This window comes from Lampris incognitus, chromosome 8 (assembly GCF_029633865.1).
Source record: "Lampris incognitus isolate fLamInc1 chromosome 8, fLamInc1.hap2, whole genome shotgun sequence".
NCBI classification, from domain to species: domain Eukaryota; kingdom Metazoa; phylum Chordata; class Actinopteri; order Lampriformes; family Lampridae; genus Lampris; species Lampris incognitus.
In genome coordinates, this window is record NC_079218.1 from 17,614,372 (window position 1) to 17,632,976 (window position 18,605).

Consider the following 18,605-nt stretch of genomic DNA (forward strand, 5'->3'; position numbering starts at 1 on the left):
CCAAGTCTAATATGACATTGCGCTTTCCAAAAAGAAAAGGTTTGCTATGAGACCATTTTGGTATGAATTAAACTTGCACATGCATGACTCACATCTGCGGTTGACTGAGATCGGGCAGCGACAAGAATATGAAACACTTCCTGTTTTGACTGCAACTTAGAGGAAGTTGTTCCTTTATCATGTTTGCATTTTTTGGATTATTGAAACACTTTTAATAGATTCTGATAATGCCCCCCCCCCCCCAATCTGAGTCAACCATAGATATGAGTCGTACATGCACACTAGGGGTGGGGAGAAAAAAATAAAAAATAAATTCACTTAAATATCGTGATTTTTTTTATTTTTATTTTTTTATTATTCCTGAATCGGGAATTGGGAAAGGACCGTTTTCAAGTTTAATTTCATATGTGAAGGATGTTAATTTAACTTCCAAGACACGCATTTGTGCTCTGTGCAGTTTTCAAGGGCTTGATTCATTTTGGCCTAACATTTTATTATTTTTTTTTTTTTTTTAATTTTTATTTCTGATTTTCCCCTTTTTTCTCCCAATTTAGTGGCCAATTGATCCCTATTTTAATTCAAACACCCACCCTCGTATTGCATGCGTTCGCCAACTGCATCTCTCCGGCCGGCAGTCTCGAAGGAAAGCGCCTCCCCACTTTCGTGACAAGGCGAATCCAAGCCGAACCACTGTTTTTCTGACACACATAGAGACGCATTCACATGACGAACACAAGCCGACTCCGCCCCCCTCCCGAAGACAGCGTTGCCAATAATTGCTGCTTCATCGAGTCCGGCCATAGTCGGATCTGACGAGACCGGGGCGCAAACCCCAGTCCCCAGTGGGCAACTGCATCGACACCAAGCCAATGCTTAGACCGCTACACCACCGCGGACTCATTTTATTAATTTCTTATGGCACTAGCTTGACCAGCAGGACAGAGGAAGGAAGACAAAGAGACTTTGTGATGGAATGAGGAAGTACAGGACAGTATATGGAGGAAGAGGTTGGCGAAAAAGAAGTGGGATAGTTTGAGATGAATAAAGTAGACAGGAGTACAAGGAGATGTGACGTAAGGCAAAGAGAGAGGTGGTGAAGGCAAAGGAAAAGGCGTATGGTGAGTTGTATGAGAGTTTGGACATTAAGGAAGGAGAAAAGAATTTGGATCGATCGGCTAGACCAGGGGTCAGGAACCTTTTTGACTGGGAGAGCCATAAAAGCCAAATATTTCTAAATATATTTCATTGAGAGCCATATAGTATTTTTAACGTATAATAAATTAAATATGTCTCACTTTTAATGCGACTTCTGGTGCTGCATGGTTTTGCTGATGGCCTTGTAGTCTGGTTCATACGTGGTGAGGTTGAGCTTCATGCAGGCGTTGAGGCTTCCATCAGTTAAACGTGAGCGCAGGTTGGTCTTAATGTTCCTCATATGCGAGAATGACTGCTCACATGCATATGTAGAGCCAAACATGGTCAATACGGCAATACTCACACGCTGCATTGTGTGGTATGTCACAGGAAGCTCGTTCCAAGTTTTAAGAATCAGCTGGTCTTCAGGTTGAAGATTTTTAATTTCTGTCCACTTGTGTTCCCTCGCCAGCTCTGCTCGCTGTCGCGCAAGCCTTTCCAACTCTCCATTAAGTGACTTGAACTTACTCATCCACATGTCTGATGCCTTCAGGTCAGCAACTTCCAGCTCAAAGTCTCCGATAGAGACCCCGGGGATGCATGTCAGGTCGATTTTGTCCACTGCACACTCATGTGGATGAGTGATGAACTTGAAAAGACCAGTGCGCGCACGAAATTCTCCACAACGTGCTTTGAATGATTGCGGGAGATTGAACGTAAAGCCAGCTAGCTGCTGGAGATCCAGATGTTGAGTGGAGTCACTTGCTAAGCATGCATCTCTAAATTGTTGCAGTCTTTCAAAGTGCAGAAGACGGCCTGTTTCAATGTCCCTGAGAAAGACTTCCAGCTTGCTTTCAAATGCAAACACTGCTTGTTGAAGGGATGAGATTGTATTTCCAATACCTTGCATTTTCACATTGAGCTGGTTCAGATGGCCAGTTATGTCCACGAGATAGTGAAACTGCAGGAGCCAGTCAGTGTTGTCTAGCTCGGGATGCTTGACGCCTTTCATTTCAAGAAAAGTCCGGATTTCACTCAGGCAAGCTGCAAAACGGCCGAGCACCTTCCCCCTTGACAACCAACGCACGTTGCTGTGTAAAAGCAGACCGGGATAATGATTCCCAACTTCTTCTCACAGAGCTTTAAACTGGCGATCATTTAAAGCTCGGGCAGCAATAAAGTTGACCACTCGAATGACCAGCGACATCACCTCACCAAGCTCCTGGCCACACGTCTGAGCGCAAAGCGCCTCCTGGTGCAGGATGCAATGAAAACTTAGGATGGCTCTCTTTTCATGTTCACGGAGAAGCGCTACAAATCCTTTGTTCTTCCCCAACATACAGGGTGCACCATCAGTACAGACAGAAATAAGTTTATCCATCGGTAGTTTTTTTTCTTTAGCAAACTCAATGAAAGACGTGAATAAATCCTCTCCTCTTGTTGTCCCTTTCATTGGCCAAACAGCCAAGCTTTCCTCACGCAGTGTGTCACCTGCAGCATACCTGGCAATGATACTGCACCGAGATAGATGGCTAACGTCTGTTGACTCATCTAATGCGAGAGAAAAGTATGTCCCGGCCTTTATGTCCTTAATTTGTGTTTCCTCGACTTGATTTGCCATCATGATGCTACGATCGTGCACAGTTCTTGCTGACAGGGCCATGTCTTTTATTCGTTTGATTATCTTGTCTTTATTTGGGAAGTCATCAAACAGTTCATTGGCCACATCAAGCATGAATGTTTTGGCATACTCGCCATCTGTGAATGACTTTCCATTCCTTACTATTGCCAAAGCCCCCGCAAAGCTAGCGGAATTCCCGTCACCTTGCTTGGTCCACACACGTAGTTGCTGCTGACTCGTCTGCACTCTCCGCTGTAGCTCCTCGCATGCCCTTTTCCTGCTGGCCCCCGCTGGAGATTTCCATGCAAATGAAGCTAAACTAGATGGCTATCTGATAAAATTGATTTCTTCACCTTTACAATGACCCGGACATGCTCGCGAGCCATTGGTTCCCGACCCGACCCACGGGTGACACCGTGACCCGTGAAATTTATCTTCAAAACTAATTTCTGTGGACTTTAAAATGACACTGTATTATTAAGAAATATCACAAGTATTTTAAAATCAGTTCCAAACTGATTTTTAAAAAAAAATTTTTTTTCAACTCAAAATTCTCTGGGAGCCATATGCCGTCACCGGAAGAGCCATATATGGCTCGCGAGCCATAGGTTCCCGACCGCTGGGCTAGACAGAGGGAGTAAAATAGGAAGGATGTGCAGCAGTTGATGAAGGATAGAGATGGAAATGTGCTGACAAGTAAGGAGAGTTTGTTGAGAAGGTGGACGGAGCACTCTGAGAGGCTGATGAATAAAAAAATTGAGAGAGAGAAGGTTGGATTATGTGGGGATGTTGAATCAGGAAGTGTGTTGGATTGGCAAGGATTGAGTGAGGGCAGCTATGAAGAGGATGAAGAGTGGAAAGGCAGTTGGTCAAGATGACATGTTTTCGACGGCCTAGCCATTAGCTTGTTGCCACGAGAGACTGTGCTGTATCGGTGCTGTTTTGTGTGGCGAGTAAACAGAATTAACTCGACCTCTCTGTCTCCTCATTCCTGCACTCCCACCAATGTGGGAGTGCAGGGTTGCCATCTCTCCTAAACACCTCTATGTGGAGGCATAGAGGTGTTTAGGAGAGATGGCAGTGGAGTTTTTAACAAGATTGTTTAACACAATCTTGGAAATTGAGAGGATGCCTGAGGAGTGGAGAAGTAGCATACTGGTACCGATTTTCAAGAATAAAGGTGATAGGGAGAGCTGTAGCAACTACAGAGGCATAAAGTTAATCAGCCACAGCATGACATTATGGGAAAGAGCAGTGGAAGATATTTTAAGGAGCAAGGTGATGATTAGTGAGCAGCAGTATGGTTTAATGCCAGGAAAGAGCACTACAGATGTGATTTTTGCTTTGAGAATGTTGATGGACACGTATAGAGAAGGTCAGGAGGAGTTACATTATGTCTTTGTGGATTTAGAGAAAGAATATGACAGGATGCCAAGAGAGGAGGTGTGGTATTGTATGAGGAAGTCAGGAGTGGCAGAGAAGTATGTAGGACTGGTGCAGGACATATATGAGGGCAGTGTGACAGTGGTGAGGTGTGCAGTAGGAGTGCAGATGGGTTCAAGGTGGAGGTGGGATTACATCAAGGATAGCCTCCGAGCCCTCTCTTGTTTGCAATGGTGATGGACAGGTTGACGGACAAGATCAGGCAGGAGTCTCCGTGGACTATGATGTTCACGGATGACATGTGCTCTGTCATGAGAGTAGGGAGCAGGTTGAGGAGAGCCCAGAGAGGTGGAGGTATGCACTGGAGAGAAGAGGAATGAAAGTCAGTAGGATTAAGATGGAATACATATGCGTGAATGCAAGGGAGGATGGCAGAATGGCGAGGATGCATGGAGTAGAGGTGGTTAAGTTGGATGTGTTTAAATACTTGGGGTCAGCTGTTCAAAGTAATGGGAAGTGCAGAAGAGAGGTGAAGAAGAGTGTGCAGGCAGGGTGGAGAAGAGTGTCAGGAGTGATTTCTGACAGAAGGCTACCAGCAAGAGTTTACAAGATGGTTGTGAGACCAGCTATGTTATATGGTTTGGAGACGGTTGCACTGACGAAAAGACAGGAAGCGGAGCTGGAGGTGGCAGAGTTGAAGATGCTAAGATTTTTGTTGGGAGTGATGAAGATGGACAGGATTATAAATGAGCATATTAGCGAGAAAGCTCAGGTTGGACGGTTTGGAGACAAAGCAAGAGAGGCGTCATTGAGATGGTTTGGACATGTGCAGAGGAGAGATGCTGGGAATATTGGGAAAAGGATGCTGAAGATGGAGCTGCCAGGCAAGAGGAAGGCCAAAGAGGAGGTTTATGAATGCAGTGAGGGAGGACATGCAGGTGGCTGGCGTGACAGAGGAAAATGCAGAGGACAGGAAGAGATGGAAAATGATGATCCGCTGTGGCAACCCCTAACCGCAGAAGAAGACTAGCTTGATGAGTAGGAACAGTTAAATGTAGCACTTTAATCTACTACTACTACTACTAGCACTTTAATAATATTATAAATAATAATGGATTACATTTATATAGCACTTTATCCAGACACCCAAAGTGTTTCACACTGAAGGCGGGAAACTCACTTCAACCACCACCAATGTGTCGCACCCACCTGGGTGATGCATGGCAGCCATTTTGTACCAGAAGGCTCACAACACATCAGCTTGAGATGGCCAGATGGAGAGAGCCAGGTTGGGGATTTTGCCAAGACACTGGGGTACCCCCCTACTCTTTGCGATAAGTGCCATGGGATCTTTAATGACCACAGTGAGTCAGGACGTCAGTTTAACATCTCATCTGAAGGACGGCATTTCCTATAGCACAGTGTCCCCATCACTGCACAGCAGCATTGGGATTTTTTTTTGTTAAATTAGGACCAGCGGGAAGACTGTCCCCTACTGGCCCATGAATACCACTTCCAGCAGCAACTCAGTTTTCCCAGGAGGTCTCCCATCCAAGTACTAGCCAAACCCATACTTGCTTAGCTTCTGTCATTCGGTACCAGGGTAAGGTACATGTTGGTATGGCTTCCGGCTTTACTTCGAAAGTATTTTGTTTACCACTTTTATACACAGTATAGCAATGATGCTGCTGAAATTAAACTCAGAAAGACTGACAGACCAGTGATATGCATTGTTTTTGGAAATATGACTCATGATATACTCTAAGTGTATGATTCAACTTTTTCCCAAGGTCTAGTATTGCAAAAAGCAAACAAAAATTGCAATAAATCGTAATATCGACTTGCAATACTTGTAGAATTGCAATTTCTTAAGAATCACAATACATACTGATAGGCATCAAGTATCGTGATGATATCGAATCAGAAGATAAGCATATTATCCCATTCCTAATGCGCAAACATGCGCAAGGTTGACTCAGATCGGGCAGCGACAGAGAGCAGCATTGGTCAAGCGAGCCAGAAAGTGAATGAAGAGAAGGAGTGGCGATAAGGAGAACACACTTTTTTGAAGGTTTTTAATCACTGCAACCACGAGAGGTTCTTCATCATACAGTCATGACTGTGCAAAAAAATAAAATAAAAATTAAGCTGATAGGTCCAGTAGTTTGCTAGAGTAGCCTCGGAGACAGACTTGCGCACGCACGCACGCACGCACGCACGCACGCACGCACGCACGCACGCACGCACGCACGCACGCACGCACACACACACACACACACACACACACACACACACACACACACACACACACACACACACACACACACACACACACACACACACACACACACACACACACACACACACACACACACACACACACACAACCAAATGCATAATCCCCTCCAGAGGTATCTGCTTGGCGGGGATAACAATTTTCTCTCATTCTTCCAATTTTCCAATCTTTTGAATTTTCTCTCATTCTTTTAAGTCACAAAGGGTAGATGGACGTTAGGATTAAGACCTTTGTGTAAATATCTTGTAAGCGCAGCATCTTTAGTCCAGTGTTGATGTGGATATTACAGACATAAAAGTCAAACCAAATCCCCAGGACCAGCCATAGGTAAACAAATAAAATGAAGCAGCTGGAAATGAAGCAAAAAAAATAAAAAATTGAGGGCAAAAGACATGGAATTAAAGAGTTGGGCAAAATAGAAACCAGGAGAGGCAGTTGTGCATACAGCCACTGCACAGGAGCCGTGTTCATTGCTCTAATTATAGCCCAGAGCAGAGGGACTGTTTGCATGGCAGCCGCCCTCTGTAGTAGTTACTGAGCTACATTTAAGTACTGGGTGGCACCCCTCTGTGGTCAACAGTTAGGGGTGTTAGGATTCTGAGTTGGTCACTGGCATCAAATCAAACAGATCTTTGGTATACTACTTAGGATGCAGAATCCTTATTCACTATGTTCTCATGAGACTGAAATCACTTCCTGCCAAACTGCTGTTATTTACTACAGCAGCCGTTAAAAAACAAAAACAAAAAACAAAAAACAGCTAGATTACTGAGCACAGATGCACCATGACAACCACTTTTAAACAACCAGCATCTGGTAATGATTTACACATGACCTTTCTCTTCTCCCCTTTTACTATTGTTGTTTCTTGGCCTGGCTGCAGGTGCCTCTCAGCACATCATTTCACAGAACTGTCATCATGACAGTATCCTTGGAAAATAATTAATAGCATTGTGCTTCTTCCGATTCCTATTATATAGAATCATATGAAGAAGTGAGCTTTGCACAGACTCAACAGGAATTTATCTGGGTTTGGGTTGCCTCAATCAGTGAACTACAGAGGGTTAGGATGATGACATTCAGTGAGCATTGCTGTATTTGGAAAACAACAACGGCCGCATTACTAACTGGTTGTCATTGGTCCAGCTTCCGGGCACCGGACACAATGAAGGATCTTATCCAAACTGATATCTAGAGGTGAACTGAGCTAAGCCTATGAGATTTGGGCTGACTACGCAAGGCCAGTTAAGGATAAGACACAGTGTCAAATACACAGTTTGATTGCAACTAGAGTTGGAGAAGTAAAGGTAACCCAACACTGAAATAAACTCACCAAGCTCCCCAGCAGCGTTGCGTCCGCCTACAGCATAGAGGTGTCCCTTCAGTGCACTGAGGTGGAAGAAGGTACGTTTCTCATTAAGGCACGCCACCTGCATCCACTTGTTATAGCGAGGGTCATAACGGAACACCGTGTCCACTGCAGTCTTGCCTTTGGTGTCGTAGTTGCTCTGACCGCCCACCACATAGAGGAAGTTCCCGATGACTGCGATGCCATGTTGGTAGCGAGGTGCATCCATTGGCGCCAGTGCCTTCCACTCATGGGCCTTCTCGTCAAACAAACGTAGCTCCTTGCTAACGACTAACTGCTGGCGCAGGACCCCGCCCAGAGTGACCAGATGGGCGCTGTCTGAGCGGATGGCTGTTCGCTCTGACTGCATAACTGGCTGCATGTAGGGCATCATTTGGTAGTTGCTGGCCTCCAGAAGGAGGTTGACACAGGTGTTATCCGTGCGCATAAAGTCCACTGTCTGCACGTGATTGATGAGCTCTTGCGGGGTCATAAGGGGAAAGCGGATGTTTTTCATGAGTTTGGGGGCATAATCCATACGGCCCTCCTCATAGCGTAGCCAGCGGCAGGCAGCTTTAAAAAGGTCCAGCTCACTGCAGTGCTTCAAGCTGTTGCTGGAGAGCACAAAAGCCAGCCGCTCAAATGGCAGCTTGACAAACTCCCCCGTACCAAGCAGCGAAGGAAAGTTCTTGAGGATGAAATTGTTGACATATTTGTCTACCTCTGTGAGGTTATATGTGTTGGCAATGCGTCCCACCTCAACACAGTTGTCAAGAGAAACCTACAAGGAAGAAGGAAAGGAGAGTCGAAGAAAAACTGAGCCCAAGATTGATAACATAATTTAGGAGATCAATAACTGGATCAGACTCATTTGTACAGTTCAACTACTTTCCTTGTACAGAGACAGACTCTTGATAATAGAATATGTGTGAATTTGCATTATTGGAGGCAGCAGTCAGAGGAAACTTAGGCTGCTGAGTAGAATGCCCACCAGTTATGTGTAGTTAAAATGGGTGAATCAGCTTCCTTACCCCAGATATGAGAAAGACCTTGCAGAAGTCCAGAACAGGGAGGATTTGAAGGAAGCTGGCTGCCTCCAGTGTGTCCTGAAGGTTCTCCATGTTGAGTGACAACTTGGCTGTGTAGATAAAGTCAATGATCTTCTTCAGGCCTATTCGGTTAACACCATGAAGCTTAATGCACATTAAATCCTGTTCTTTCATTCCACCTGCATAAAAGTAGAGTTCGGGAAAGAGAGAATACTGTTAGATATAAATGTGTGGTTACATCCCATTTCTACACTAGTTGAAAGGTAGTGGATCTATTTGATTTCTGAAGACCTTTCATATGTAAAGATACTGGGCTGAACAAACTTAATAAAGTAGAATATAGAATATCCATTCACTAACTTCCAACCACCCACCATTATGCCTAAATGCCAAGGTAATGTATTCATCAGTGCCAGGGCACTAATTCACCCAATGACGGTTAAAGGTCTCAGTGAAAAACCATTACTCAGCATCCATGCTTAATACCCCCATAGCTTCCTTATCACTAATTAGCTCTCTTCTACTTTGAGTCGTTTTTTCTAAATCTTCTTTCAAAAAGCTAGATAGTGGCTGTATATCTACAGTTGCTTCTAAATTTAAATATCAAACCTGCAAACTGACTTTGTTCACTCCCATAATGAAACAGACCCAAAGTGAATTTGATCAAAGAAGTTTTAATAACCATTCCATACTGTGTTATTTAACTAGGCTGTCCGAAGTAGTAGTAACAACAACAATAATAACAATGTTAATAATTATAATAATAACAATAATAATAATAATGATGCTGGCTGTGAAGTTAAAATGTTTATTCAACTGAATAAATATAAGATATGACTGTAGAAGAGTGAAGTGGAATTGTCACTGAAGGTCACCGGTTTGTTCCCCGGACCTGCAGGAAAAATCTGGGTGGGGGATGGGAATGATTGATTCTCTATCTTCCCTCACCATTGAAGTGCCCTTGAGCAAGGAACTCAACCTCACTCAGTGGCCTGCATTAGTAGACTGTCCCAGGTGTGAATGTGTTAACTGCGTGAATGTGAAGCAGAGTGTTGCTTAGATGGAAAGGCTGACATGCAACAGACATGCAAATTCTACTTTTCAGAACTTTTAAATCTTTAAGTGATGGTCCTTTATCTTGTGTCACAAGGAAATGATCCAGGGTAAAACAATTAAAAAATTACATATTCATTACAGGAATACATTACCTTGAACATGCACACATAGCAATGGCCTGACTAGGTCTGAGTTTTGACAAGGAAACCTTCATGAATTATAGACAAACCATTTGGTTTACATATAGCTCTGGTGGAATATAGATAATGGGCAGTTCTAAGTCAATAATTCCCATTAAGTAACATGACAATGGAAGGATACTAAAAAGGAAGCTAACAAACAAAACAAAATCCTAAATCGAAATGAATGCTGGTATAAGAGGAGGTTTGGTCCCCCCCCCCCCAAGGGAAGGTTTGATCCCCCCCAAAAAGTAAAAAAAAAAAGAAAAGAAAAAAAGAACACCTAATGTACAATCTTGTTTGGTCACATGGTCACCATCACTTCAGACAAGCGACAGTGTGAGTAATGAAGTGAAGCAAAGGATTTTACATTATATTGTCTATGTTACCTTTTTAATCCCGCCCCCTTTTCTCCCCAGTTGCACTTGGCCAATTACCCCACTCTTATGAGCCATCCCGGCCGCTGCGTCACCCCCTCTGCCAATCTGGGGTGGGCTGCAGACTACCACGTCTCCTTCGATACATGTGGAGGTGCCAGCCGCTTCTTTTCACCTAACAGTGAGCAGTTTCACCAGGGAGACATAGCGCGTAGGAGGATCACGCTATTCCCTCCAGTTCCTCCTCCCCACCTCACCGAACAGGCACCCCGACCGACCAGAGGAGGCGCTAGTGCAGCGACCAGGACACATACCCACATCCGGCTTCCCACCCACAGACACGGCCAACTGTGTCTGTAGGGATGCCCAACCAAGCTGGAGGTAACATGGGATTCGACCTGGCGATCCCCGTGTTGGTAGGCAACGGAATAGACTGCCATGCTACCCGGACGCCCCTTAATTTTTGAACTTATCTGTATAACTTTATAACAGTTACAAGCCAAGGGAAAAAAAGCCTATGGCTATGTGTTGCAAGCATCTTAGTTTAGTCAGGAACTCTCCATACTTTCTAGGTCAAATGGGCTACCTATTCAAGACCTAATATTGGCAGGTGCACAAATTATTCATGTGAGTCATGTTAACATACTTCTGACACAGTGACTACATTGTGACTGACACATCAGTCTTCCAGTTTTGTAAAAAAACAAAACAAAAACAAAAAAAAAGACCGTTCGCGTAGTGTAGCAGTCTATTCTGTTGCCTACCAACATGGTGACTGCCGGTTCGAATCTCCATGTTACCTCTGGCTTGGTCGAACATCCCTACAGACGTCCGACCAAGTTTTCTCTGATCTTACGATAGCAATGGTATGGATGGCCTGATTATTTTGCCCCAGACGTCATTCTCCTCTCACCTACTTCATTCACATCAGCGCCTCAATATCCCTGCCACCAGTTATTCCTACATGCAACTGACAGCTCACATAATTCCTCCACACACAGTTTTGACTGTTAACTTTTGTACCATATAAAGTCTTTATCTTCATGGAAAGTTCCTTAGGTAGGGAAAAAAGTCAAAAAGCAGCGAAAAGAAGACTCCTTAAGTATGCGCATCCAAAAAGTTTTTAGTTAAAAAAAAACAACAACAACCAAATAACCTCAGTAATTAGCATACCAGGATGTTATTTATTCAAAATTTCTTTAAAGTGAAAATACTCAAAATTGGTGCTATAGATCAAGTATTGGCTGCTATAATCCAGCATCATTATCTGCTACGCTGGGCTCATGAGAGGCCGCATACAACCTACCTGTGAACATGGCTTTGAAATAGTCAGACGAAGAGGCCATCATGGCACGGTGCACAGGGAAAGCTTCGTCTCCATCGCCAGCTACCAGCGTGACATCACACAGTAACCCCTCTATCCTTAGCTGATCAAATCCCTGATAAGGAGTGGTTGAAAAAAGAGGCCAGCCCGTTAGTGAAGTACTCTGAATGGAAGGAAGGCACAGGGAGAGCCTGCCTCCCTGAACCTTCCAAACAGTGAATATATTTTTGCATATTACAACCACAATATCAACAAAGGAAAATAATGTACCGTAATTCAGTGATGTTTATATCATGAACCTTTGCCGGAGTTGGTGATAGAAGATAGAGGCGAAAGGCTGGCAGAGCAATTCTGTGGTGATTTATTAGTTAGCAGTGGGCAGATCAAGTTGTAGCCCATGTCTATCATGGCCCAGCTGTTGAGCTTTAGGCTTAATTGGGCTGATGCTCAGGTCGAAAGGAGTGCACATAGGTTCTCTGGATTACACACATATTTTTGAAAGCAACTCTTACAAGGGTTGATAAATGGTGGCAATAGCTAACCCCACAGCTAAAAATGTGCCTGTGCTAAAACAGGCTGCTCTGCTGCTATATTAAGGGCCCGAGCACCGAATGGTGCAAAGGCCCTGTTGTATTTGTAGGGATTATTAGGGATTCAAAGCTGCTGGAACCCTATTGTATCTGGTAGGTTCTGCCCTACAAGTATCTAGGTCTCAGAAACCGTAACAGCTACATCACAGATTGAATCAGTTCATCTGGACACGTTTATTGAGAGAAATGATTCATCACTCAGACGAGTGACCTCTTCAGTCTCAACTGACTGCAGATATCGTCACCCTTATAAACAATACAGTGGCCTAACGACCGAAACCAATGATCGGTTTCATATGCAAAATGAGCATTAACTAGTTTCAATGGAAATGTGTACTAGTCACAGAGGATTTGGGAATGGTTGCAATCACAGCATTGTAAGATGGCAACAGATGTACTCTTAGCCCCCCCCCTTGGATCAGGGATGGTTGTTCCATCTTTACTTATGCTCCTTTTCCACTACATGGTACCGGCTCAACTCGACTCACTTCTGTGTCGTTTTCCATTACCATAACAGTGCCCCCTCGGTATAGCTTTTTTGGAACCTCGACAAAGGTGGTACATGAAAAGTGGTAACAGTTACCAAAATGCCGGCACTTTCCAGAAATGGAAAATGAAAAAAGGGTGAGTCGAGTCGAGCCGAGCCAATACCATGTAGTGGAAAAGGGGCAACAGATGGCCTCTTCCGACACCCCATTCAAATCAGCGTCCTCCCTATCAAGGATGTGCACATCCTCATACTTGAAAGAGTGGCCACTGGCCTGTAGATGGGTGTAGACTGCAGAGTCCTGGCCTGACGTGTTAGATCTTCTGTGCTGTGCCATCCTCTTGGCCAGCATGTTTAGTTTCCCCTATGCGTATACGTTTTTGCTTTGTTTGTGCTGGGGGATCCGATCCTCGGGGTAGACCAAATTCTGGCGCAGCACATTTTGGGGTTTGAAAGCAACTGAGATGTGATGTTTGTAAAATACATGTTTCAACTATTCCAACACTCCTGCAGTGCAACTATTCCCAATCATCTGAATAATACACATGGTCATTGTAATTCTAGTAAATGGTCATGGCCATTTGTACAGTGCCTCCGGAAAGTATTCACACCCCTTCACTTTCCCCACATTTTGTTATGTTACAGCCTTATTCCAAAATGGATTAAATTCCTTTTCTTTCTCATCAATCTACATACAATACCCCATAATGACAAAGCGAAAAAGGTTTTGTAGGAATTTTTGCAAATTTATTAAAAATAAAAAACTAAAATATTGAATGTACATAAGTATTCACACCCTTTACTCAGTACTTGGTTGAGGCACCCTTGGCAGCGATTACAGCCTCAAGTCTTCTTGGGTATGAAGCTACAAGCTTGGTACACCTATATTTGGGGTATTTCTCCCATTCTTCTCTGCAGATCCTCTCGAGCTCTGTAAAGTTTGATGGGGAGCGTCGCTGCACAGCTATTGTCAGGTCTTTCCAAGGATATTCAATGGGGTTCAAGTCTGGGCTCTGGCTGGGCCACTCAAGGACATTCACAGACTCGTCCCGAAGCCACTCCTTCGTTGTCTTGGCTGTGTGCTTAGGGTCGTTGTCATGTTGAAAGGTAAACCTTTGCCCCAGTCTGAGGTCCTGAGCGCTCTGGAGCAGGTTTTCATCAAGGATCTCTCTGTACTTTGCTCCATTAATCTTTCCCTCGATCCTGACTAGTCTCCCAGTTCCTGCCGCTGAAAAACATCCCCACAACATGATGCTGCCACCACCATGCTTCACTGTAGGGATGGTATTAGCAAGGTGATGAGATGTGCCTGGTTTCCTCCAGATGTGACGTTTGGCATTCAGGCCAAAGAGTTCAATCTTGGTTTCATCAGAACCAGAGACTCTTGTTTCTCATGGTCTGAGAGTCCTTTAGGTGCTTTCTGGCAAACTCCAAGCGGGCTGTCATGTGCCTTTTACTGAGCAGAGGCTTCCGTCTGGCCACTCTACCATAAAGGCCTGATTGGTGGAGTGCTGCAGAGATGGTTGTCCTTCTGGAATGTTCATACTAAATTGTCCCTAGGTATGAATGTGTGTGGGTGTGTGTGCATGTCGGCCCTGTGTGATGGTCTGGCGGCCTGTCCAGGGTGTCTCCCCACCTGCCCGCCAATGACTGCTGGGATAGGCTCCAGCACCCCCGCGACCCTGATGGATAGATGGATCTATGGATATCCAGAACAAAAACTAGTGTTTTTCTTTCAACATATGTTCCAAGTGCCATCACCTCCTGTTAGGTTAGCTGGGACTACTGATGTTTGGAGCCAGGCATTGAAATATCACAAAAACAACTATTCTACAAGGCCTGGAAGGTGATGTCCACTTCTTCACTTCAAAAATTTCAGTGAAAAAAATACAGATATCATTCTTCGTTTCTTGTGACAGGTCAAAGTATTTTAAAGCCTGAAAAGACTCTCTGCAGGACAAACAATAATTTGCTCCAAAAAATTATTTAAATAAAACTTTTTGTGGTTTCTTAATATCATCATCATGCCTCAACAAGCCTCTTTCACCGTTCCCTATCCATCACAGCTCTCCCCACCTCCACCACGCTCATCTGTAGCCATTCTCCGATGTTGTTTACCCAGGTTTTTCGTAATATCTGACAGAAAAATCAAAATCGTAATACTCACCTTGTATTCATTCTTCATATCAAATTAAACAAAAGAAGCAAACCACTTAGTTTCTTTTGAATTAACTTTCATGCTTACAGGCTATATTTAGATCATGTCAAGTCTCAATTTTTTGATAAAATACTAAATATTTTTACTCTTTATATCAAGAAGGGTTTTAAAAATGGGTGGGACTGAAAGAGTCAAATTTTACAATTTACATTCTTAAGAGACTCGTTTTCTTTACCTCTGATAACTATAGCTTAGATACATATAGTATATTTCTTTTTAAAAAGGTTGTGCTAATAATCATTGAATCTGGATCATGGCCTCATTTCCTCTTCCAGCAGCCAAGTTTTGTGAAGGCATCTGTGTAGCCTACCAAAGTCCCAGATTCTCTGGAGCAACTGATTCGGACCACAGATCGTTATGAGATCTGTCTGAATGGTGTCCTCACTAGACGTTGGGACAGTATGTCTCAGCGCTCACCTGAAGGACCACTGAGCTGTGTGTGTTGCTCGTGAAGAAGCGAGTGTTCCCCGTCTTTGACGCCTGGAGGTGAGCAGAAATGCCCATATCACCATACCCCAGTGCCACTTTCATGTGAGCGTCGTCGTCCTCCACGAGGGATCTAACCGGACAAAGAGAGTTGGGTTTTTTTAACCTCACATGGCTAGCAAAACACACTTTTCCTTTATGCATCTGGGAAAAAAACTACTTTAAGATATGGTAGTCTGGGAAGCAAATCTATGTTACAAGGTTGCAGATATCAGTCAAACTTAATCAAATTAATCAAAGTGAAAGAGGCCTCTTCCCTCGTCCCCCAATAACAGTTTTTGAGAAGCCCTTGAGCAAGGTACTCAATTGCTCCAGTTGAGCTACACATCGGCCATCTGTGACGAGAGTGACTGCACCCATGGGTGATTGTATGGTGATGTAAACCTCTTGCCCTATTTAATTACTCCCCTATAAATAACAACACAATAACAAAGCACTAGCCTTGGACGGTTTTGTTCTAATTATCTTTAAAACAAGATTTCAATTGACAAGAGCAGCCTCATGACATCCCTCTCTGTACAACAAGCAACCTTGTAACCTTGTCATGAATCACACCATTTTCATGGGGTAATAACTGAGTGCTCAAATCCTGATTGTGCAACATGAATTCCTTGGAGCTCACATTTACTACCATTTCATTAATTAGAACTAAACATTACTTCACATTAAAGTGTTTATGCAAATATCTGTGTATGCACGCAAACACTTGGCCCCATACAGTAAAACTGTACAGGCCTCACGAGGCTTAATTTATTCCTAAAACGCGCTTTTACTTGCAATGGAAGGTTATATGATTAAAATGTTTTATTTTTCAACTTTTTAATCAAACTGGATCACACATCTGCAGAGAGAAATACTCAAAATAAAAGTTTAATGTGCGTTCTACACCCAAGAAAAAAAACAACTAGTCAACACTCAAAATAAATAAAAGATTAAGAAATAAACTGAGGTAAGTCATCAAAGCAAAACACATAAAACACAGGGGCCATAAAAAACATATTACAGAAAACATTCAGCTGCTGTATTTTCACAAACAACAGATCTCAAATGGGAGACTGAAATGAGTTAATCCAAATCACTATGGTACTGTGATTTGTTGTTTGTGTGGTGCATTAAAAACTTAAAGCAAATCTCCATTTTCACCCATGGAACTTGGTGTTGAGCTGAAGAAATGCAAACAGTTGTTCTGTAGAGCTTTAAGAATAAATTAAGTGATGCAGACGGATGCAGGAGTACAGATGGGTGCAGAAATTGACTCCTTTAATGAACTGCACAGCCGAGTGCTGTAGCAATCTCGGAGTTAAAGTGGCTACCACTAAATTAAACATTTCTTATTTGCACATTGTGCACATTGATGGAAAATAGGTTTAATATTATAATTGTACTGTGAATTGTGAAACATGGTAACATTTTTTACATCACAGCCAAGTTTTACCCGTACTTGGGACAAAAATCTAATACTCAAGTGTCTTTGGTTTAAATTAGATGAGTTTTTTTCCTCGAGTGCGAGACCTACATTGTCAGTCAGGGATCCTAAACTACTACAAGAACCACTGTTTTGGAGACATTCTGAAACCCCCCCCCCTTTTTTTTCTCCCAACTGTACTTGGCCAATTACCCCACTCTTCCGAGCCGTCCCGATCTCCGCTCCACCCCCTCTGCCAATCCGGGGAGGGCTGCAGACTACCACGTGCCTCCTCCGATACATGTGGAGTCACCAGCCGCTTCTTTTCACCTGACAGTGACGGGTTTCGCCAGGAGGACGTAGCATGTGGGAGGATCACGCTATTCCCCCCAGTTCCCCCTCCTCCCAAACAGGCGCCCCAACCGACCAGAGGAGGTGCTAGTGCAGCGACCAGGACACATACCCACATCCGGCTTCCCATCCGTAGACATGGCCAATTGTGTCAGTAGGGACACCTGACCAAGCTGGGGGTAACATGGGGATACGAACCGACGATTCCCATATTGATAGGCAACGGAATAGACAGCTACGCTACCCGGACGCCCCCGAAACATCTTACCTTTTAGAAGAAAAAAATAAAATACAAGAAATGCAGAAACAAAGCGGAAATTTACATGTTTTTCAATTCATTTTGCAGGTGCAGTGCCTGTTAGTAACTATGGTTTACATCTTTCTGTTTTGAGCTGGTGAAAATATGTTCTCTGAAGAGCCAAAACAAAGGCCGAAATTGTAATCAGTCAAGTATATAGCTGGTCCAAAGAAATGAATTGGTAAAGATGGAAAATGTGACTCAGGGCACCCAGGGGAGTTTCCGTGGGACATTGAGTATATTTTGCTCTTTAAAACTGACATTACCAGAGAATGAGGTTCATTTGGGTATTGATATTTTAAAACACTGTGGGTTTACCAAATCATTTACCCATTTGCTTTCTTTCTTTGTTACCAAATGTCAGAAGAATCTCAAAAAGGTTAAACTGCTAGCAAATCAGGTAAAATCATTGCTTTGATTGGAAAGTCCAGCCCTTGTATGCCTCTTCCAAAGCGTGATTACTCAGGCTATATAAGTCCTCTGACTCTGGATAAGCCCAATTATCGCAGCATAAATAGCCTGTGAAACAATACCTCATTTACTTTGCAACGTGACAGGGGCAGTGTAAGGCAGAAGAGTCTACTTTGTAGGCCTTCAACAAACGCAGCTTCAGGAAATTAACACAACTGCTGTAAGAACAATCCTAATATGGGTTAAATTATGACAAATCCATTGGAGAAAGCTTGACAGATAAAACTCAGCTTGAATAAAAAAAAATAGTGTCTAATCACAACTGAAAATATTTGGCAAGCAAATGTCAAGGTCACACATTTTTACTCAAATAGAAACGATTGCCTTAATTTTAGCTTGGCTAAATTTTAGCTTGCCTATGCAATTTTAAATTCATTTGGTTTTTATAAAACATATGGGCCTTCAATTTTTATCTGCCTATTCCTCCTTCATTAGCCTATCGAGACAAGAGAACTTGTATTTTTTTGTAACCTTACTTTTATTTTAACTGACCATTTTCATTAATGTGTTTGGCCTAAACCATTTCCCAGGG

At 43.3% G+C, this 18,605-nt stretch overlaps 1 protein-coding gene and 1 long non-coding RNA gene across 4 annotated transcripts in view; one reads left to right on the forward strand and one right to left on the reverse strand.

Annotated features, from left to right (window-relative positions):
• Nucleotides 1-18,605, reverse strand: part of klhl13 (kelch-like family member 13) — a 69,453-nt gene that overhangs the window by 19,220 nt on the left and 31,628 nt on the right. For all 3 annotated transcript variants that reach the window (XM_056284635.1, XM_056284634.1, XM_056284633.1), the window contains 4 exons: nucleotides 15,480-15,621; nucleotides 11,750-11,882; nucleotides 8,814-9,010; nucleotides 7,768-8,563 (listed from right to left, as the gene is read on the reverse strand). In XM_056284635.1, the coding sequence (XP_056140610.1) occupies nucleotides 7,768-8,563; nucleotides 8,814-9,010; nucleotides 11,750-11,882; nucleotides 15,480-15,621 (1,268 nt within the window). The remainder of the gene's footprint in view (nucleotides 1-7,767; nucleotides 8,564-8,813; nucleotides 9,011-11,749; nucleotides 11,883-15,479; nucleotides 15,622-18,605) is intronic.
• The window catches only part of LOC130116657 (uncharacterized), a 29,244-nt gene that overhangs the window by 3,028 nt on the left and 7,611 nt on the right, over nucleotides 1-18,605 (forward strand). The window lies entirely within an intron of this gene.